This window comes from Perognathus longimembris, chromosome 2 (genome assembly GCF_023159225.1).
Source record: "Perognathus longimembris pacificus isolate PPM17 chromosome 2, ASM2315922v1, whole genome shotgun sequence".
Classification (NCBI taxonomy): domain Eukaryota; kingdom Metazoa; phylum Chordata; class Mammalia; order Rodentia; family Heteromyidae; genus Perognathus; species Perognathus longimembris.
The window spans coordinates 44,133,224-44,156,125 of NC_063162.1; the positions used below are offsets into that span (position 1 = coordinate 44,133,224).

At 39.3% G+C, this 22,902-nt stretch overlaps 1 protein-coding gene across 3 annotated transcripts in view; it reads left to right on the forward strand.

The window, feature by feature from the left end:
• Tet1 (tet methylcytosine dioxygenase 1) overlaps positions 1-18,232 on the forward strand; it is a 90,496-nt gene extending 72,264 nt beyond the window's left edge. For 2 of the 3 annotated variants that reach the window (XM_048338883.1, XM_048338886.1), the window contains 6 exons: positions 1,073-1,223; positions 2,020-2,118; positions 4,217-4,306; positions 7,190-7,327; positions 9,188-9,491; positions 15,154-18,232. In XM_048338883.1, coding sequence (XP_048194840.1) covers positions 1,073-1,223; positions 2,020-2,118; positions 4,217-4,306; positions 7,190-7,327; positions 9,188-9,491; positions 15,154-15,749 — 1,378 coding nt within the window. In that variant the 3' untranslated portion in view covers positions 15,750-18,232. The remainder of the gene's footprint in view (positions 1-1,072; positions 1,224-2,019; positions 2,119-4,216; positions 4,307-7,189; positions 7,328-9,187; positions 9,492-15,153) is intronic. The other variant, XM_048338885.1, reaches the window with a different exon arrangement.
• The last annotated feature ends 4,670 nt before the right edge of the window (positions 18,233-22,902 follow it).

Sequence of the window (22,902 nt, forward strand, 5' to 3'; positions counted from 1 at the left end):
TACCTTAGTCATCTCAACTAAAAATAAATGTATTTCTTCATATAGATCCAACAAAATTTAAACTTCATAGCTGAGGATGTGACAAAGTAGCAGACTGATTATCTAGCATTTACAGGGCCTGTGTTTAGTTTGTTTGGTTTTGTTTTTGTTGCCAGTCCTGAGGCTTGAACTCAGGGCCTGAGAACTGTCCCTGGCTTCTTTTTGCTCAAGGTTAGCATTCTGCCACTTGAGCCACAGCGCTGCTTCCAGCTTTTTCTATATATATGTGGCACTGAGGAATAGAACCCAGGGCTTCATGTATACAAGATGAGCACTTTACCACTAGGCCATATTCCCAGCCCCCAGGGCCTGTGTTCGGACCTCAGCAGTAAATATGAATACAACTTATATGCTATGCTGCTGCTCTCTCCTCTTTTCACAAGGCTGAGATGAGTAGATGATCCTGAATTGAAGCCAGACAGGTGGAAAAGTCTCCAACTGCTGGACTGGAAGTTGGTTTGGCACCAACTATAAGCAAGAAAGCCGGCAAGTTTAGGTCCCTGATATCAAGCTTCCAGAACCAGCAAAAGAAAGTTCCTCTTCCCCAAGTATTTTTTCATGTCATGTGAATTGTTTTCAATTTCTTTGATAACTTCCATTTTGGGGGTGCTTACCTAGCTTATAAAAGGCAACTTCATTCCCCAGTACTGCGAAAATATTAATAAATTTGTAAATGTATTAGAATTGTATGTGTGTCAATACATTACATATATCAGGTTAGAATTTTTAAACATGCAAATTTAGTAACACTAAAAGTATGATATTGAAGTTTAAATTATGGCTTCCAAGTTATAAGACCCAAGACTTAAAGGGAATATATGAAATTAATAGGTAATATATCCATGTCTGTTTTATATTCTCCACCTCAAGCATCTCCAAATCAAACAAAACAATGGACATTTTAAGTGAATGTCTACTTGTAAAAGAAATGAAGGATACACCCTTCTCATTAGCTTTCTGTGTTTATAAATTTATGTGACTGGGATATATTATTCTGCTTTGTTCACTCACTCTCTTCCAATTTCATCCACAGTCGTACTTGTACATGCCAAGGACTTAATCCAAGAACCTGCGGAGCCTCATTCTCTTTTGGCTGTTCGTGGAGCATGTTTTTAAATGGCTGTAAATTTGGTAGAAGCCTTGGACCCCAAAAATTTAAAATTGGTCGCAACTCTCTCACACATGTAAGTGTCCTTTTGATTTTTAAAAATTACACAGTACAGGGGGCTGGGAATATGGCCTAGTGGTAAGAGTGCTCACCTCGTATACATGAAGCCCAGGGTTCGATTCCCCAGCACCACATATATAGAAAATGTCCAGAAGTGGCGAGTGCTAGCCTTGAGCAAAAAGAAGCCAGGGACAGTGCTCAGGCCCTGACTCCAGTCCCCAGGACTGGCAAAAAAAAATAAAATAAAATTACACAATACATATATTTCTTTAAATTTTTTGAAACACTAATGAAATAGATATTCAACTGTAGCAATAATGTATTAATATTTATAAGAAATTTTAAAGTCCACCTTAGAGAAAAATCATGATCCCTGGTTTTTTATTTATTTTTGTGAGTGTGTGAGGGGGATAGAAGAAGGAGTAACTGGGACTTAAACTCAAAGCATTGTGCTTGCTTGGTTTGTTTACCTGTCTTAGGCTCTATCATTTGAGCCATAATTCTAGCCCAGCATTTTTGCTGGTTTGAAGATAGGAGTCTTTTTGAGATGGACTTTTCTGTTTGTGCTGGCTTCAAACCTCCTAAAGATCCTGCTTTAAGATTCTCTTTAGTTCAGTCTCCTGCGCAGCTGTGAGCCATAGGCATCCAGAGCCTCCATACTAAATGTTAAGTGTGCTTGGCTATTGGTATAAGCAAATATTGTGGTTTAAAAACAACAACTCGGATTTTATAACCAGTGTATAAAAATATGACAGTGTGAGCAAAAACCATTTGTCAACATTTGAAAAACGCAGAAAATTTACTACCCACAGACTTATTATCGAAGAATAAAAGGAAGTAACGTAAAAAGAAGTAAGAAACCTGTACGAAGTAAGAAACCAGTACGAATCAGTCCAGAACACCTGGCCATGGTGAGCAAAGAGATTAGCATTCATGAGTACGCAAACTTGTTTTGGGGATGGGTAGATTGAGGGAGGGGTATCACTCGACAGGTTCTGTTTTCATAATGGGGATTTACATATTAATTGCCTCAAAGATTTGTTTTCTAAACTTGGAAGTGTTCAAAAGCAAAACCAAACACAGATTTATAGAAAGTTATCAAAAGTTATATATTAATGCTGTGACCACATGTTAAAAGAGAAAGTGAAATGAAATGAGTATTTGCATACTTATTCATAATGTGCTTACAATTTATTTGCATTTCTTTTTTATTTATTGGCATAGTATTCACAGTAACATGTAGAAAACTTATCTTTATTTCATTCTGTCATACACACACAGTTTGGGTTGAAAACATGAGGTAAAAGGAATTTGTAAGTAGGAGGTAAAGAGATAGTTACTAAGGAGGATGAGACTTGAGGATAGAAGTTTGAAGCCAGCTCAGGCAGGAAAGTCCATGAGACTCTTTCAATTCCTACAACTTTAGTGCCCTACAAGCTTATAAAACATTACTTATAAAAGTCTTCTAGCCGGGTGCTGGTGGGCTCTTGCCCATAATCCTAGTTACTTGGGAGGCTGAGATCTGAGGATTGTGGTTCAAACTCAGCCTGGGCAGGAAAGCCCCTGAGTATCTCCAATTAACTACCCAGAAAGGCCAGAAGCAAAGCTGTGACTCCAGTGGTAGAACACCACCAACCTTACACAAAAAAAGCTCAGGGACAGTGCCTAGACCCTGAGTTCAAGCCCTAGGATCAGCGCATTCCCACATGTGCACACGCGCGCACACACACACACACAAACACACACACACACACACACACCCCTAATCTAGGAATGCACTTTATTTACACTGTTTTGGGGATTTGGGGGAGAGTGTCTATGGTTTTGATTTTGTTTTGTTTTGTGTTGCCTTTGTTTTTGCTAATATTAGAGACTGTAGGCCCTTTACTGCTTGAGCCATGATATCTCTCTCTCTCTCTCTCTCTGTCTCTGTATCTGTGTGTGTGTGTGTGTGTGTGTGTGTGTGTGTGTGTGTCTCTACTCTCTCTTTTAATATGCTGCTAGTAGGGCCTGAACTCAGACCTTACAGGTTTCTCACTTGGATTTTTTTTTTTTTTTGGCCAATCCTGGGCCTTGGACTCAGGGTCTGAGCACTGTCCCTGGCTTCTTCCCGCTCAAGGCTAGCACTCTGCCACCTGAGCCACAGCGCCCCTTCTGGCCGTTTTCCATATATGTGGTGCTGGGGAATCGAACCGAGAGCTTCATGTGTAGGAGGCAAGCACTCTAGCCACTAGGCCATATTCCCAGCCCTCACTTGGATTTTTCACTCAAGGTTGGCACTCTGCCATTTGAGCCTACTTCCCTGACCTGGCTGGCTATGAACCTCCATCCTCAGATATCTCAGGTCTCAGCTTCCTGAGTAGTTAGGATTATCTACTTGTGTATCAGTAACCCTATCACTAACTTTTAAGCCAAGGCCTATCTTAACTCCTCCTGCCCTTGCCTCCCTAGTGCTGGGGCCACAGATAGGCACAAAGGGACATCCTGAATCTTAGCCTCATGTTACTAATCCTCACTCTTACCAAATCTTCCTCAACTGTCTTTGTCATGTAGGATGGATGACAGTGGATGTTCAATTGTGCAATTAGTTACCTTTGATCCAGAGGCCTTTAGAAAGGTCTATCTTTCATCAGTTTGCCTGGAACTCAGCCAGTATCTATTTTATGTGATGTATGTGGCTCTCCTTTTTCACACTGTATCACCTTGAACATCTTCAACATCTTTTCTTCCAGACAGGGATCTTCATTTATCACAAAGCCTGCTTCTCAATTTTAGCCACATGAGTAACATATTTCAACAGTTTGGATTGCTAGTTTAGACCAATTTTAATTAAAATGACAATGTTGTCTAATTTAGATTAAGAGAAAGAAGCAAAGTATTGTCTATGGTAGCATCTGTATGCTGGGAAGTATTTATTATGCATTTACCATGCACAAGCAAGTAGTTCATACCTTAAATATCCTTTGTATATCATTATAAAATAACCACATGAACTGTTTTTCCTTATAGGAGAAAATACTTGAAGATAATTTACAGGATTTGGCTACATTATTAGCTCCGGTTTATGAAAAATTTGCTCCGGAGGCTTACCAAAATCAGGTAAGTCTTAGAAGAACAGTGATCTGAAGCAACAGGTTTTTTGTTTTTTTTTGTTTTTTTTGTTTTTTTTTTTTGTGGGGGGGTGTGCTGGTATGGGGTGGGTACATCGGTTTCGGTTTAAACTCGAGCTCCTAAGCTTTATTACCAGTTTTTTGGCCAATTACATGGAGATGGAGTCTCAGACTTTTCTACTATAATAATATGAGGAGGAGTGTTATTGTAACATATCTACATTCCTGTACAATGTGTGCTTCTCTCAGGGCTCCCTTATTCCCGCCCCTACTCTCCTATAGGGCTTCATAGTTCCATTTTAATCTATTTGCACACAGTCATGTTTTCTCCCTTCCTCTCCCAACAGAGCCTGTTTTTTTTTCCCCAACACCTCCTATTATGCAGTAGCTTTCATTGAGGTTTTTTTTGTTGTTGTTGTTTTTGGCCAGTCCTGGGTCTTGAATTCAGGGCCTGGGCACTATTCCTGACCTTTTTGCTCAAGGCTAGCACTCTACCACTGGAGCCACAGCGCCACTCCCGCCTTTTCTGTTTATATGTGTATATGTGCCGAGGAATTGATCTCAGGGCTTCATGCATGGTAGGCAAGCACTCTACTGCTAAGCCACATTCTCAGTCCCTCATTGAGGTTCTTTTTTTTTTGGCCAGTCCTGGGCCTTGGACTCAGGGCCTGAGCACCTTCCCTGGCTTCTTCCTGCTCAAGGCTAGCACTCTGCCACCTGAGCCACAGCGCCCCTTCTGGCCGTTTTCCATATATGTGGTGCTGGGGAATCGAACCGAGAGCTTCATGTATACAAGGCGAGGTGGGGATATGGCCTAGTGGCAAGAGTGCTTGCCTCGTATACCTGAGGCCCTGGGATCAATTCCCCAGCATCACATATACAGAAAACGGCCAGAAGTGGCGCTGTGGCTCAAGTGGCAGAGTGCTAGCCTTGAGCGGGAAGAAGCCAGGGACAGTGCTCAGGCCCTGAGTCCAAGCCCCAGGACTGGCCAAAACAAAACAAAAGAAAAACATGTATACAAGGCGAGCACTCTACCACTAGGCCATATTCCCAGCCCGAGGTTCTTTTCTTTATACAGCATTTGTATATAGTTTCAAAGCTTAATATTTGAATTGGGGGAGGTGGGGATTGGTGTGGAGCTTGAATTTAGGGACTGGGTGCTGTCCCTGACCTGTTTTGCTTGCTTAAAGCTAGTGCTTTACTACTACAGCTCCACTTCTGTATTTTTGGTAGCTAATTGGAGGTAAGACTCTCATAGACTTTCTTGCTCAGACTCACTTCAAACCCTGATCCCCAGATCTCACCCTCCTGAGTAGCTAAGATTACAGATTTGAGCTGCTGGTGCCTAGCTCTGTTTTTTGTTGTTGTTTTTGATGCTAGTGGTTTACATATATAGAGCAAGAAAGAAAAAATATAGATGAAATATATATAGTGTTTGTACTTAGAAAAACAATCTTTAGGGCTGGGAATAAGGCCTAGTGGCAAGAGTGCTTGCCTCATATACATAAGCCCTGGGTTCGATTCCTCAGCACCATATATGTAGAAAATGGCCAGAAGTGGTGCTGTGGCTCAAGTGGAAGAGTGCTAGCCTTGAGCAAAAAAGAAGCCAGGGACAGTACTCAGACCCTTAGTTTAAGGCCCAAGACTGCCAAAAACAAAAGATCTTTAGCTTGGCTCCAGTGGCTCACGCCTGTAAGCCTTAGCTACTCAGGAGGCTGAGATCTGAGGATCCCTGTTCAAAGCTAGCCCAGGCAGGAAAGTCCGTGAGACTGTAGTTCAAGTAATAGAGTGCTAGCTTTAGCTGAAGAGCTCAGGGACAGCATCCAGGCCCAGAGTTCAAGCTCACGACCACCACCACCACCACCAAAAACATCTTTTAAGTGCTTGGACAGCAGCGTTTCAATTCAGCAATTATTTATGAATACTATGATTAATGCATTTGTTTTTAATTTTTATTCTGACCTTCCAAAAGTTTGTACTGTACATTGGGTATTCTTGCTGTGTTTGTCCCTGTTCCTTTTTTAAAATTATTATTATTACTCACCCACCCCCTGCCCCTAGGTTGTGCTGTTTATGATGGAAAAATTTACATGATTTAAAGGTTGAGGATTTCATCTTCAATGGTCATAATTAATGCAAGTATTTATACATTCTACCATCTCAGAAAGCTCAGAAACTACAAAGTGTAATTAACATTTTTTTTCTAAATAACCACCAAAAAGTCAGAAGTGGTGCTGTGGCTCAAGTGGTCCATTGATAGCCTTAAGCAAAGAAAAACTAAGCAAGGGATTAACACTCAGGCTCTAAATTTAAGCCCCAGTACTAGTACAAAAAAACGAGAACTTTTATAACAGTTTATTAAAAATTAAGTTTATTCAAAGTAATTCTGGGGCTGGGGATATGGCCTAGTGGCAAGAGAGCTTGCCTCGTATACATGAGGCACTGGGTTCAATTCCCCAGCACCACATATACAGAAAATGGCCAGAAGTGGGCGCTGTGGCTCAAGTGGCAGAGTGCTAGCCTTGAGCACAAAAGGAAGCCAGGGACAGTGCTCAGGCCCTGAGTTCAAGGCCCAGAACTGGCCAAAAAAATAAATAAATAAAAGTAATTCTGTCTTAAAATGCCTTTTTGTGTGTGGGGGTGGTGGACTTGAAACTTGAACTCAGTATCTGGGCGCTGCCCCTGAGCTCTTTTGCTCAAGGCTAATGGCCTACCGCTTTGAGCCACAGCACTACTTTCTAGTTTTCTGGTGGTTAGTTGGAGGGAAGAGTTTCACAGACTTGCTTGTCCAAGCTGGCTTTGAACTGCTATCCTCAGATCTCAGCTTATAGGTATGAGCCACCAGCACTTAGCCTTTTTTTTTTTCCTTAAGGTGGCATTTGAAGATGTTGCAGGAGATTGTCGTCTTGGTACAAAGAAAGGTCGTCCTTTCTCTGGGGTTACTTGCTGCCTAGACTTCTGTGCCCATTCTCACAGGGACATTCACAACATGCTTAACGGAAGCACTGTGGTACGTACCTGAGTTACTTAGGCTGGAGTTGGTGGGTATGGCTGTTGCTGTGAGAAATTATTTTCTATGTGATATTAAATGGCTGGGTCTATACAGGTTAGCTTTTTGATATGCAGACTTTAGGTCCTGGATAGTCATATAGCTTTTATGTCCGTTGGTTGGATCATGTATTGAGACAAAATATTGCTATGCAAACATTGGAACGAACAGAAGACACCGTTTGTTAGAGAAATGTTTATTTCAACTAATGTGTGTATGTATTATACTGATATTCTATAATAAGTCATGCAGATTTTAAACATGTTTTTTAACTATGCCAGTTATTGAACAGAAGCAACCTTGCTGCTGTTGGCTCAAGCTTGTATTGCTAGCTCCTTGGGAGACTGACATCTGAGGATCTTGGATTGAAACCAGTCTGGGAAATAGAGTGTGGCTCAAGTAATAGAGTACCAGCCTTGAGTGAAAACGCTGTTTGTTTTTGTTTTTTTAATCAGAGATGTAAATTTTATAGGAAACAATTTAGAATTATTTATAATACACTAAAGTATTAAAAATAATGTGCTATGGTAACTGAAATACCTTCTCATGCTTAAGTAAGGTGGAATGTAGAGATTTATAATATTAAAAATATCAGAGAGGCTGAGAATGTGGGTTAGCTGTAAAGTGATTACCTAGCATGCATGAAGCGCTGGGTTTGATTCCTCAGCACCACATGAACAAAAAAGGCCAGAAGTGGTGCTGCTGCAGCTCAAGTGGTAGAATGCTAGCCTTCAGCAAAAAGAAGCCAGGGACAGTGCTCAGGCCCTGAGTTCAAGCCCCAGGACTGGAAGAAAAATATCAGAGAGATTTATTATATCAAAAATATCAGCTTGAGGGCTGGAAATTGGGCCTAGTGGCAAAAGTGCTTGCCTCTTATACATAAAGCCATGTGTTCGATTCCTCAGCACCAAATATATAGAAAAGGCCAGAAGTGGCTCTATGGTTCAAGTGGCAGAGTGTTAGCCTTGAGCAAAAAAGAAGCCAGGGACAGTGCTCAGGCCCTGAGTTCAAGCCCCAGGACTAGCAATATATATATCATCTGAAGAGGCTGGGAATGTGGCTTAGTGGTAGAATGCATGAAGCCCTCGGTTCGATTACTCAGTACCATATAAACTGGAAAGGCTGGAAGTGGCACTGTGGTTCAAGTGGTAGAATGCTAGCCTTGAGCTGAACTCAGGGATAGTGCTCAAGCCCAGGGTTCAAGCCTCACGACCGACAAAAAAAAAAGTAGAGAAGTGGAGTGGCTCAAATGGGTAGAGTCCATATAGCCTTTGGTTGAAAAATATAAATTGGGAATAACTGACTTCAGAGAAAAGAAATATATATATATGGCTGGGGATATGGCCTAGTGGCAAGAGTGCTTGCCTCGTATACTTGAAGCCCTGGGTTCGATTCCCCAGCACCACATATACAGAAAATGGCCAGAAGTAGCGCTGTGACTCAAGTGGCAGAGTGCTAGCCTTGAGCAAAGAGAAGCCAGGGACAGTGCTCAGGCCCTGAGTCCAAGGCCCAGGACTGGCCAAAAAAAAAAAAGAAATAAATAAATATATATATATATATATACACATATATATATACACACACACACACACACACACTCTCACAGATACACACACACATACTGGATCTATAGCCATAGCTATTTTATAGTGATTGTTTATTTGTAATTGTAAAGGTAATAGAATTGAGTCAGTATGTCTTCATGATTAGAATATACCGATCCAAAATTAATATACTAGCAATAATCATTCGAAAGTAAAAGGCAATGGCTACTTCCATGAATGTGCCTGCAGTGTTTCCCATCCTGTGTTCTCCTGTCAGGTCTGTACATTACTCGGAGAGAAAAACCGTGCGCCAGAGGGTATTCCTGAGGATGAGCAGTTCCATGTCCTCCCCCTGTACAAACTGGCCGATACTGATGAATTTGGTTCCCAGGAGGGGATAGACGCCAAGATCAAGTCTGGAGCCATCCAAGTCCTAAAGCCCTCCCTCACAAAAAGAACCCGATTCGTTAATCCTGTGCCTCGATGTGGAAAAAAGAAGTCAAGGGCCTCCGCGGAGATCCTGGAGGAGGTGCCGGAGGAGAAACCCCTGAAGAAAAGAGCACGAGAAATCCACAGTAAGGGTTGGTCCCTTTGTCATTAAAAGGGTATGGGATCTGACCTTGCTCCTTTCCTTAAGGCTGAGGTATTATGAAGAAAAGAGTATATGAATTAGTTACTCTTGAATCTCATGGTATAATTAATGTAGTTTGTTTGGAATTGAGACATTGATATATTCCTACCTTTGTATAGTAGTTAACAAAATAGTTACCCAACACTTTTCTTCATAATTTTCTCTTTCCTTTTTTTTTTTTTTTTCTTTAACTTTAACCTAATATTTTTCCTGTGAATTCCTCTTCTTTTTCTTCTCTTTGTTTTGATAGTGTTAATGGTGGTTGTTTTTCTTTGGGGGTGGTTGTGCGTGTGTGTTTTATTTTGGTTGGTTGGTTTTTACTTTTTGTGGCAGTACTGGGGTTTGAACTATGGGCCTCTGACTTGATCCACATTACACTCTCCTTGTGGGTTAGGTTTTCCAGGTTAGTCTTTGTCCTGTCCTGTTTTTTTATCCCTATTTTCTCCCTGACCTGGGAGTCTCCCTATTTCCATCGTCTAAGTGGCTGAGATTACATCCTCAGCTTGTTTTTTAGAGTATCACTAACTTAGTCTGAGATCTCAATACTACCTCCACTTTTGTTTGGGAGGGAAGAAGGCAACAAGCAAGATATCTATCTCCATGCTGCTCAGTAAAGTCTAAAATCAAATGAGAGCCTGTGAGATATTATTCCTGGGGGAAGAACAGCAAGTACATGGAAATTCCATATAATATTTTAAGCAGGAAAAAGATCCACTTAGCTATACTAGTGACTAAGATAAGAATGGTAAGAAACGTGGTCCAGGAGATGAATGCATCTTGGGTTCCATGGGCCTGTGTAAAGTTTTCAGCTTTGCTGAGAACCAGAGAAGTGTCCATTGTAAGGAACAGCAAATACCATCTTGATGTGCTTGAAAGTAGAGTAAAAGCAATTTGGTAGATCAAAAATTTTATTTTATTTTTATTTTTTGCCAGTCCTGGGGCTTGAACTCAGGGCCTGAGCACTGTCCCTGGCTTCTTTTTTTTGCTCAAGGCTAGCACTACGCCACTTGAGCCATAGCGCCACTTCTGGCCGTTTTCTGCATATGTGGAGATGAGGAATCGAACCCAGGGCTTTCAAATATAAGAGGCAAGGACTTTATCACTAGGCCATATTCCTAGTCCCTGAGGATCTGATTCTAAGCCAACCCAGGCAGACAAGTGGAGGAACTGGTGGTGCAGCTCAAGTAGTAAAGTGCCATCAACGAAAACTCAAAACCCTGAGTTGAAGCCAAATAGGACCGAGAGAGTGTATTTGGCTTTGAAGTATAAAGGAGATTGTACAGAAATTCAAGAGCGGGCTCAGAAGGTGGCTTAGTGGTAGAGTGCTTCCCTAGCATGCATGAGGCACTGGGTTCGATTCCCTGGTACCACTTAAACAAAAAATAAATAAAATTAATTAAATAAAAAAAGAAATTCAGGGCTGGGGATATGGCCTAGTGGCAAGAGTGCCTGCCTCATATACATGAGGCCCTGGGTTCGATTCCCCAGCACCACATATACAGAAAATGTCCAGAAGTGGCGCTGTGGCTCAAGTGGCAGAGTGCTAGCCTTGAGCAAAAAGAAGCCAGGGATAGTGCTCAGGCCCAGAGTCCAAGCCCCAGGACTGGCCAAAAAAAAAAAAGAAATTCAGGGGCTGGGGATATGGCCTAGTGGCAAGAGTGCTTGCCTCATATACATGAGGCCCTGGGTTCAATTCCCCAGCACCACATATATAGAAAATAGCCAGAAGTGGTGCTGTGGCTCAAGTGGCAGAGTGCTAGCCTTGAGCAAAAAGAAGCCAGGGACAGTGCTCAGGCCCTGAGTCCAAGCCCCAGGACTGGCAAAAAAAAAAAAAAGAAAAAGAAAAAGAAATTCAATGTAAATTCCTAGGGATTCCTAATTTAATTTCAGAGGTGAGGAGCAGCCTAGAAGAAACATTAAGGACAAAGTTGGATATATACCATGCCTGCCTAGCAAGCATGAAGCCGTAACGTCAATCTCCTGTACTACCAGAAATAAGTGCTAAGAATGTCTGTTGGAGTAAAATCAAGAAGGAAGTAGGGAACTTGAAGTACTCCATATATATCAAAATTGAGTTAAAGATTGAGACAGTGCACCTAGGCTCAGGGCTCTGAGTTCAAACCCCTGTATTGAAATACCCAGAAGTACCAATTTGTCATCATTGGGTATGAAAGCTAACCATGAGTCTTCTTGATTCACAGTGGAGAATGGATGAAGTGAACTAATGAAGGAATGGAAGGATAGATTTCTTTGGGTTAGTTCTAGAGAATTTATTTTGAAAATTTCTTGTGAGAGAGTCTCAGTGATTGTATGTACCCTAGACTGACCTCCAACTCATTCATTGCCTTTGCCTTCCTGAAGTCATGTAATTGCAAACATGTACACTGCACTGGCTGGAATAAGTTTTTATAGTCATAATACTTAGAAGACAAATACCAAAATACCAAATGGGGGCTGTATGTAATTCCAATATTCAAAAACCATTGGACTAAGTGGTAGAGTACTTCGTGGTAGAGTGCTTACCTAGCATGCATGTAGCCCTCAGATTGAATCCCAGCACCACACAATTACCCTATTTTTCTGATTTTTTTTCAGTATTCTTTTAAAAAGCTCAGACATTATATTTAACGATGTCTCCTATTTAAAATTGTCTTATCCCTAGTCTTTCCTACTTCTGCAATGCAAGAAATTATTGTCCTGGATTTTTGTCTGTTATTAGTTCCCTTCTGTTGTGGCTAGAAAAGTTAATGAATGTCATATATTTAACACCAGAGAGAGAGTGATACCTAATTTGTACATTTCATATCTAGTATGATGATTTTGTTTTGTGCTTATTTTCTGTGATGTTGATACTAATTCCAAGGTCAAGCATTGTCAGTCTAATTCATTGATTATATAAAAACATTACCTAATGATTCAAAAAACATCTTTTATTTTATTGTTAACAAGAAACATCTTAATCTCTATATTCTTAATTTCATTACCACAAAGTTTATCATTTCTTTTGTCTGTTAGTGGATAGAGGAACAATTGTTCTTATCATTCACTTGGCAATTCATATATGCTGAATCAATTCATATATGCTTAATCACTTGTGCTTATTTGTCACTTTTCAGACTAGTTAATTATCTTACTTCCTGAAACATAGAATGATTTTAGTCTCAGAAATGTTTTCACATAGATAATTTGTCAGTGCATTTTTTTTTTTTTTTTTTTGCCAGTCCTAGGGCTGCCCTTGCTTCTTTTGCTCAAGGCTAGCACCCTACCACTTGAGCCGTAGTGCCATTTTTTACTTTCTCTGTTTATGTGGTGCTAAGGAATAGAAACCAGGGGTTCATGCATGCAAGGCAAGCACTTTACCTCTAAGCCACATTCCCAGAACCATATTTGTTTATTTTTTACCTCTATCTAAATTGTAGAAACCCCTCATGCCTGTGTTGTTGTTTTTTTTTTTTTTTGTCAGAGTCCTAGTTCTTTTAACAGCAGAATGTTCTAGGCTTATCTTATATAATCCTGTCCTATATCTAAAACCATCCATTTCTCTAAGGAGTCTAAAGAAAAAAAATAAAAAGAATACATCACGGATTTATACTGATTTCCAAATTTAGAATTACAGTCTAGGACTGAGAATGTAGCTCAGGAATAGAGTATATGGTTAACACTTAAGAATTCCCAGTATTCAAAAAAATAAAGAAATAAATATGCCAGGTAGGCCTTAGTTCTCACTTTCATATATAAGACTGTTTTTGTAAGACACAATAATTCATTGAGGCATTTATAAAATGCCAGGAAAGATTCAGGGCAGAGAACTGAGGTAGGGAAGGCTTACTATTGCTTTGTGGTCACTCCAGCTTTAAGTGACACTCAGTTTTTAATATTCCTATGGCAACATGATGCTTATAAAGAGCAGTCATGTCATTTTTCCTTTACGCCATTTCTAATTGATAACCTTATATGTGTGCTTTAAGAGTTTGCTCATAAAGCCAGGCGCTGTTGGCTCATGACTGTAATCCAAGCTACTCAGGAGGCTGAGATCTAAGGATTGCGGTTCAAAGCCAGCCCGGGCAGTAAAGTCCCTATGAGACTCTTATCTCCAATTAACCACTCAAAAAACAGAAGTAGAGCTGTGGCTAAAAGTGATTGAGCGCTAACCTTGAACAAAAGAAGTTGGAGACAGTGCCTGGGCCCTGATTTCAAGCCCCACAACCAACAACAAAAAAAGGTTTGCCCATGAGACTTTTTTTTAAAAATACATTCAGCCAGGTCAATTTAAACTCATTGCTCTTTAAAAATTATCTTATACTCAGGCATGGTGTTATGCTGATGCCATTGCCAACCCAGGTAGAGCTGATGATATCCTGTTAAGGGTCATAGCTCAAGTACATCAGTCCCCAGTAGCAGGCAAAATGTTTTGTTTTATTTTTTAAATAGCTTCTTTCCCTTACTTATCTGTGTTTCAATTGGTATCTTCACATTGTACATAGTGCTGTTCTTTTAAAGGTTTTTGTATTGTCATGTACCCTGTTTAAGTCAGACTTGGAGATCTGCTGAAGCTCATTCAAGTTTACTGTTGTGTGCTTTCCAAAGCTCACTCCTTTACTCATTCTGCATTTTGTTGTTCTTTGTATTCGACAACCCCCCCTCCATTTAGAACTTTTGTTTTATTTAAACCCTTGCTTGCTAAGCATGTTCTCTAACACTTGAATGAGTCTTCCAGTGTGCTGGTGATCTTGCTGCATGCTTAGGCCAGCCCAGACTGCCATCTTCCCGTGTCACTATGGTGACATTCAGTCATCCTAAGGTGCAATCTTAGGAACTCTTGCATATATGCTATCCTATCCCACACAATCTTTGTCTCCATAGTAGCCAGTAAAAATTCTGAGCCACCGTGCCCAGTTAACAAATGTATCATTTTCAACTAAAAATGTCTCTATGATTTCCTCTTTTGCCTCCAAAATAGTCTTTTTAGCCAACTATGAAATTTTCAGCTAAGTCTTTGCACTGACTTCTGAATGCTTCCCAAAGCAAGAATTCTTTTTTTTTTGCCAGTCCTGGGGCTTGCACTCAGGGCCTGAGCACTGTCTCTGGCTTCGTTTTGCTCAAGGCTACACTCTACCACTTGAGCCACAGCGCCACTCTGGCCCTTTATCTCTATATGTGGTGCTGAGGAATTGAACCTAGGGCTTCATGTATGAGAGGCAAGTACTCTTGCCACTGGTCCATATTCCCAGCCCCTCAAAGGAAAAATTCTTGAAGGGTGCAAGGCTGATAGTGTCCCTAACTGGTACAAGTTTGCCTAACAAGTACTAGACTATACATCTACAGAGATTTTAAACTATGTGCTCCTATGGGCCTTACTGCACCTTCCCCTAGCTGGTGCTCTACCACTTGAGCCACATCTCCATTTCCAGCTTTTTCTGATTAGCTGGAGCTAAGGTTTATCTACAAAGTTTCAGACAACCCTATAGGGTATTCCTCCATTCCATCCATTCCTCACCCAGTGAAAGAAGCTACTAGGGCTGCTGGGGAATGGACTGGAATTTCACAATTGGACAAGTGCTCCCCTCTCCTTTCCATGGCCAATACCCTTGCTTATTCTGAGCCTCCCACAGGTCCAGCTGAGCAGCTAACTTCTAGTCAACCCAACCAGCTGCTGCCATTAGTCACTTCCCGTCCTGTAGTGGAAGATGAGCTGCATTCTGAACCAGATGAGTCTCTCCTATCTGAAGACCTGTCATCTGATGAAGAGAACCTGCCCGACATCGAGGAGTATTGGTCAGACAATGAGCCCATCTTCTTGGATCCCAATATTGGGGGTGTGGCAATAGCACCCACACATGGCTCCATTTTGATTGAGTGTGCACGGCGAGAGCTTCATGCCACCACTGCTTTAATCCACCCCAACCGACTTTTACCTTGTCGTCTTTCCCTTGTATATTACCAGCACAAAAATCTGAATTTGCCATTACATGGTTATGAACACAACAAGATGAAGTTTGAGGCTAAAGAACTTAAGAATAAGAGAATGAAGATTTCTCATCCAATTGACCTGGCAGCTAACTGTATTGAACAGTCCCCTGAAGTTGGAGTAAATGAATTGAGCCTAATTCCTTCTCATAAAACGATAACGTTGACCCATGACAACATTGTCACCGTGTCCCCTTATGCTATCACACATGTGGCCGGGCCCTATAACCGGTGGGTCTGAAGGTGTCCCTCCCTCCCCCTTTTAAATAATGCCTTTGCTAGTGCAGTGTATTTTTTCAAGGTGCTGTTTAAAGAAAGTTATGTTGTGGTTTACTTCATCTCCCCCATTTCAAGTCTGAGGTAAAAATTTTAAGAATGGGGTGGGTATTTAACTGTGACTATATTTTGAAAATTAGTAGAAGGTGCACATTTTAAGTAAAAATAAAATTTTTATAGTTTTAAGTACATTCAGAAATGTTTTGGTTAGGTGTTAACCTTGATAGAGTTACTCAGTTTGGTGCTTTAAATTAAGTCTGTTTACTATGAAACAAGTCATTTTTAGAGGATTTTAACAGGTTCTTGTTCTGTGATGTAAAATCAAGACACAGTGTTAACTCTACACAGCCTCTGGTGCTTACCCACATCAACACAGTTAAAAATAAGCTGAATTATTATTTCATGGTGCCATTTGTTCTGACATCTTCCAATCATTGCTAGAAAACTGGCATGCTCCTTTAAAGAAACCAATGAAAAGCTTTCTTTCCTAAACTTTTTTTCCTGCATAAGATTATTTGTTATTGTTAGTAATGGTTGGAGGCTGTTCATAATCTGTAAATATATAAATATATATTTTAAAAGCACTTTCTATTTTTAAAAGTAACTTGAAATAGTATAGAAGAATCCTATTGTTTATTGTTTGTGCATATTTGCATACAAAACAAATCATTTATTGCTGTGTAGAGTTCCATGTTGTTGGCTGTCATATATATTGAAAGCATATATGTGGTTTATGTTCTTTGAATGTGTTCTTTCACGTTACATATTAGCTACTTATATAAAATAGTCAATCTCAAAATTGGAATTAGATATCACCAATATTGATGAGTGTTGGGATACTAAAAAAGTGGTATCTTCTGATTTATTGAGGAATAGTGTCCCCAATAAATTATTTCATCCCAGCCTTTTCAGTGTATCCCATGAAAGATGTTTCCAGAAGGAGTTAAGACAAAATGGAATTCAGAAGAGTCAAATGCTTCTACTGTTTCAAGTTGAATAAATGATACAAAGGAGGCAGAAACCTACCTATTCCAATTTGTCTCATTTCTTCAGAACTCATTCTGAGGAAAAAAAACACCTTAAAAACACATGTTCCCTAGACAAATGATAGGAGTGCTGTTAGCTAGTTGCTATTGGGTTTGTCCATGAAGAACTAATGTACTCATTAACCTTAGCTTATTGCATTTGGGGAAATGGTAAATCAATTGCCAATGTTCTAGGTAACAGGAAAAATAGACATTCCCATTGGTTTATTGAAAAACAAAAAAGAATGGCCCAAACAATCTTTAGCATAAAAAGAACTTTCCATGAAATACTTGATTCTGTTAAAATGCAGAGGTGCTATAACACAAACTATTAGAATCTCTGGAGTATAGAAAAACCTAATGGTGCTCTCCTTTGGAAATGCCATAGGAAGCCCCCAACTGCTAACTCATCCTTTTGGTGCAAAAGCAAATAGCTCCAACAAGCTCTCTAAAGAAAAATTCATTGTAACTTATTAAATAATATATGGTGCAAAATATAGATTTAAAGCTTTTGACAAAAATTCAAGTAAAGGAATATGAAGGGATTGTAAATAATAAAATATCCATTGATAGACCATCTTATACAAGTAGAATTCTGCTTCTTGAATGTGTAAAATGGGTTGTTGGTTGTTTTAGGATTTTGTGTGCCTTAGATTTCCATTTAAAAACGTATATTTTTTGAGCTTATGCTTTCTTATGTAAGTATATGAGTGATTGTTCAGCTGCTTCAACAAGATATTTACTGGTATTAGACATCAGGAATTCACCCTTTTAGATTTTTAGGCATTTAGCTCCCACTGGAAATTGTTTCCTCACCAGATTTAATGGATGAAATCTCCACCATGGCCCTGTCCCTCCCAGCTTTCCATTCTTCCAGTGCATACTTACTGAATGCCTGTGCAATTGAATTGTTGATTTTGTCATCCCCTGAATTACTATCTGTATCATAGTAAATTTTAAATTTTAAATCCTAATCAATTCCTTTGAGGTATACACATTTTTTTTCAGAAATAGCAAATTATCGTGATCATAGATGTACAGTAAATTCAAATTTGTTTCTAACTTTAACTTTCTTAATGGCTAAACATTATACACCAGTATTGATTAATGGTACCATTAGAATTTGTGAAGCTAGTTTTCCAAGTATGGGAAAGTGCTAGTTTCAAGTAAAATGTTTTCATTACATTTCTGTAATTAAAGTGATGAATGGATTGCCTCAATCAATAATCTAGCTTTGGGAAACACACACTTCCTACTTTAGAGGGATTTTAGCAGTTTACCGTCCCATTCATTCTTTGCCCTGTGATTTTTTTTTTTCAATGTCCTGTAGGATTTGTGATTGTATGCTGGCTACACTGCTTTAAAAATGCTGTTTCTCATGAAGCAAGAAAATAAATTGGTTTGAAATGACATTTTCACCCATAAGACTTGTCATCTAACATTATTTCTATACTATCTATCATACAGTAATGATTATTCTCTGACCTCTTATAGTACCAAGTTGTATTTTGTTCAGTATTATAAGCTTATAAACTATTATTTAAAGACTTCTGTGTTACTGTCCTATTAGTTATCAATTTCCTCAAAATTCCATTTCCAATATTAGGGATTTTTTGCTCCTGGTGCTTGTCAACCTCACTTACATTTTGTTTCTAATTCATCCACAAGATGCCAAGTTACACCTTGTCATTTAAACATCATTGAAATATATTAATGCAAAGTGACACTATCTGAAAATATATAGTTGTAGGTAAATTTTTGTAATATGTTTACATTTTAAATAACTCCAACTGCTTTATCATTCTTTCCGCATGTGGATGAACTAATTTCATCTCTTAAAATAAATAGAAGCATAAGCTGGGTGCCAGTGGCTGTATTCTTATAGCTCACACCTCTGATCCTAGCTACTCAGAAAGCTGAGATCTGAGGATTAAGGTTTGAAGCCAACCCTGGGCAAGAAAGTCCATGAGACTTTATCTCCAGTTAACCATCAACAAAGCTGAAGTGGAGCTGTGGCTCACGTGGTAGAGTGCTAGCCTTGAACACAAGAGCTCTTGGATAGCACCTAGGTCCTGAGTTAAAGTTCCGTATTGAGTGGCACAAAAAATACATTTATATTTATATGTGTGTGTGTATATATATATATATATATATGTATATACATATATATATATATATATATATTTAGGACTTTACTAGAAGAGATCCATAAGCAATTTACTTAAGACCTAACCCCGGTCCATAGTTATTTGAATGCATACCCTTGTGTAAATGAGCTACTGACTTCATTTATATGAAGTGACCTACTTTCTAATATTTGTAGTCACCTAATTATCGTTGCACAATTGCATGTATCAAGTTTACCCAAACGTAGGCTTTAAACAAGCTACCATAACCTATTCTCTTGGATGAAGTTATAACGCTGCATGACAACTTGGTTCAGTTGGGCACAATATTTCCTTTGAATGTGCCAACTGAATCAGCAGATGTATGCAACTTTTTATGTATAGCTACCTTCAACTTCAGACATTGATGCATGGAAAACTTTTTCTTTCTAGATCCAATAAATTTGTGGTGAAGTGTGTCAGTAGCAATTGCTAACAAAATAATTAGGATATAAGGTGATCAAGTACTAACTTCTCAGTGGTGGTTGTTCATTTGAGGTGTCAGTATCAGTTTGTAGTCAGTTTAGACAGTTAAAGGCCAGTTTGCATTTAAGAACTTAAAAATCACAAACTTACAAAAGAAAAAGGAAAAGGCCTTATTTGGGGAGAAATTATTTTGGTACAAAATATTTTAAAGGAAGTACCTTTTTTTTTTTTCCTGGAACTGGGGCTTGAACTCAGGACTTTATGGTGTCCCTTAGGTTTTGTGCTGAAGGCTAGCACTCTGCACTTGAGCTGTGTACACCTCTACCATCGCCAGAAATTTTCTTTTTGAAATTTTTTTCCCTTCCCTCAGCACAGAGTTTCAGGGAATGCTACAAAGGAATTTGGGTCAACATTCCCTTGCCTGCCAGTTCCATGAGCTTTGTGTGGAAAATGAATTGACTTTGACCTGTGAGACTATGTTGTTAAAGTCATCCTTTACTGTGGCAAAGATACTAGCCATTTCTGAGAAGGATGTACTCAATACTTGCAGAGTAGGCTTTCATTTTTCCTTAGAGCCTAGCATTCTATATACACAGAGTTTGAGGTAATCAAAGGAAGGATATTTGTGCTTTTTATATTCTATATATTACCTAGTGCTGCTCATACAATCCCTTCATTCCCCTTACATCCCAGCAGTTGATTTAGATGTGGCTTTCCGCATAAATTGTGCTTATCTCCTCGACTTGTTCATAAATATCTTGCTTCTTCACAAGTCAGCATAGCATATGAAAAGTAGAAGTAGTAGAATCAATACTGATTGCAAAAAGGATCTGGATTTATCCAAATCAAACCACGCTTCGCATTGGGCTTTTCACATCTTTGCAAAGTGATTGGTCATCGGAGGCTCTGGAAGTCAACTGAGCAAGTCAAAATAGAAGCGGAACAAGTGTATTTTCTTAGTATGTGTTAAGATTCGTGGACATGTATTCCTTTCTTGGATTTGTTGAATAGCAGCTGATTCCATCTATTTCCTGAGATGGTAGAGCTAACTTTTATGCAGGACATTACCTTTGTCTGCATTGAATGCTACAAACAAGTTTTCATTTACTTCTTTATGTTTGTTTTCCTGGAGACAAAGTCTCATTCAGCATGTTGCCCAGGCTGGTCTAGAACTTTTCCTGGTTTTATGCCATCTACCTCCTAAGCAGGTGAATACTATAGGCACAGACCACTATGCCCAGCTTGAATGAGTTCTTTGTTGTTGTTGTTGTTGTTGTTGTTGTTATATTGTTGTAGTTGTTGTTTCTAAGTATTAACCTGTTACTGTTATTTGCTCAAAGGTATGTTTTCTATCCTAGAATATTTCAAATTATCCCCTATTTTGCTTTTCTTTATTTTCCCATCTCTCTTATGGGCCACATACTATGCTCAATTTTGTTTTTTTTGTAGCATTCAAGTTAATTTTTATGGCTTTAAGATTCCAACATTAACCAGTTCCTTATTTCCTCCCTACTCCCCCAAATACTGCTTATCCTAGTTGGGTCTTTAGTTACCTTCCAGTTTGTTTAGTTGTAATTAGCCTTTAATGCTAAGGCAAAACTTGGTCCAGCATAGGACTGGTATGAGATACAAAATAAAATTAGGTGTTGTAACCCATCTCTTTTGGAATATGAGTTTGAAAACTCTTAGTAAATAATGTTATCCTAGATCTGAAAAGAGAATCTGCCCCTAGCAGCTGTTATGTAAGATATTCTCATATATTTTTTGCAGCTGTCAGAAAGATTTTCATTTTAGGAGGAAAGTATTCTCCATTTGGCAAAGTATAAACTTGACAAGAAACACAGCTTGTGGTTGTTTTTTAATGTTTCTAATTTTATTGAAACTGGAAGGCCAATAAGTACAGTTTTATTCTTTCACATCTTTAATCTTTTTCTTTTTTTGTTTTGTTTTGTTTTTGCCCAGTCCTGGGGCTTGGACTCAGGGCCTGAGCACTGTCCCTGGCTTCTTCCCGCTCAAGGCTAGCATTCTGCCACTAGAACCACAGCACCAGTTCTGGTTTTTTCTATATATATGGTGCTGAGGAATCGATCCCAGGTCTCCATATCTACAAGGCAAGCACTCTGCCACTAGGCCATATCCCCAGCCCCTAATCTTCTTTCATCTCCAAAATCTGGTGGGCTGGAGTATATAGTACAGTGGTACAATGCTTGAGAACTAGGTTCAATCCCCTGACCTGGGGGGCAGGGGAGGGGGAAGATGGCACGGATGGAAAGAAGCAGAAAATTAGTGAACCAAGTACAGTGCTATATGCCTGTGGCCCCAGTTTTTAGGCGGCAGCAGAAGACAACACCCTGTCTCTAAAAATCAAGTTGTTGCATTCCAGCTATAAATTTCCTGACCATAAGCTGAGTTGGTCATTGGATCTTATCTACAGATGTAATTTCTTTGCATTTCTTTTAGCTCCCAACCAAATTTTACAGATTTTTTTTTTGGGGGGGTGCTGCTTCTGGGACTTAAATTCAAGGCCTGGGCACTGTCCCTGTTCATTATGTGTAAAAGGCTAGCACTCTACCACTTTGAACTATGGCTCCATTTCTGACTTTTTTGTGATTAACTGAAGATAGGAGTTTCACAGACTTTCTTGCTAGGGATGGCTTTGAACTGTGATCCTCAGATCTTAGCCTCTTGATTACCTAGGATTGCAGACATGAGCTACTAGTACCCGACCTGAAAATGTATGGATGTAAATGTACTCCTTTGGAATTCTTTGGTATCATTGGCTATACTGAAAACTCTAGGGTGTGTTTGTTTATTTGCTTGTTTTGTAAGATTGAGTCTCACTATGACATAGAACTTGCTTGACTGGCCTCAGACTCACTAAGTATCTCTCAGGTTCACCTGAACATTAAGCTCTTCCTGCCTCTGCCTCCTAGGTACTGGGATCACAAGGGTATACCATCACATTCAGATAGGATCCAGGAAACTATTCTATAATAGAGAAAAGTTATTTAAACAAATGGAAACTAATGAGGAAGTAGAAGCTCTTTAAAGCACAGTAGGAAAGTCCAGGTGGTAAGGAGGGAATATGGTGCTCTTATCAGCAACAAAAGGTTCACACTGTACCCATTCAAAAGTAACATATACTTTTAATAATTCTTATCTCATTTACACCAATTTGCTGTGTAAGTTACTACTAATATAAAAAACCTTTTGAAGGCAAGCTCAGTAATAATACAAATTGGCTACTGTGTTTTCTACTGTGTAGGTTTTTAGACAGTTTTTTTCTCTGAACGGTTAGACAGAGAACTGCTTTTCCATTTTGAAGATGAGGAATAGCCAGTACCTATTCCAAATCAGGCAGTAATTCAACCAATTCAGACTGCTAAGTGCATTTCTGCACCAGGAATTGAGTTAGCAGTCCCTCAATAGAAATGTTAGACCTGACCTAAAATAATATAAAACCTTATCATTTATAAAACATGCTTCTGAAATATTTTGTTCC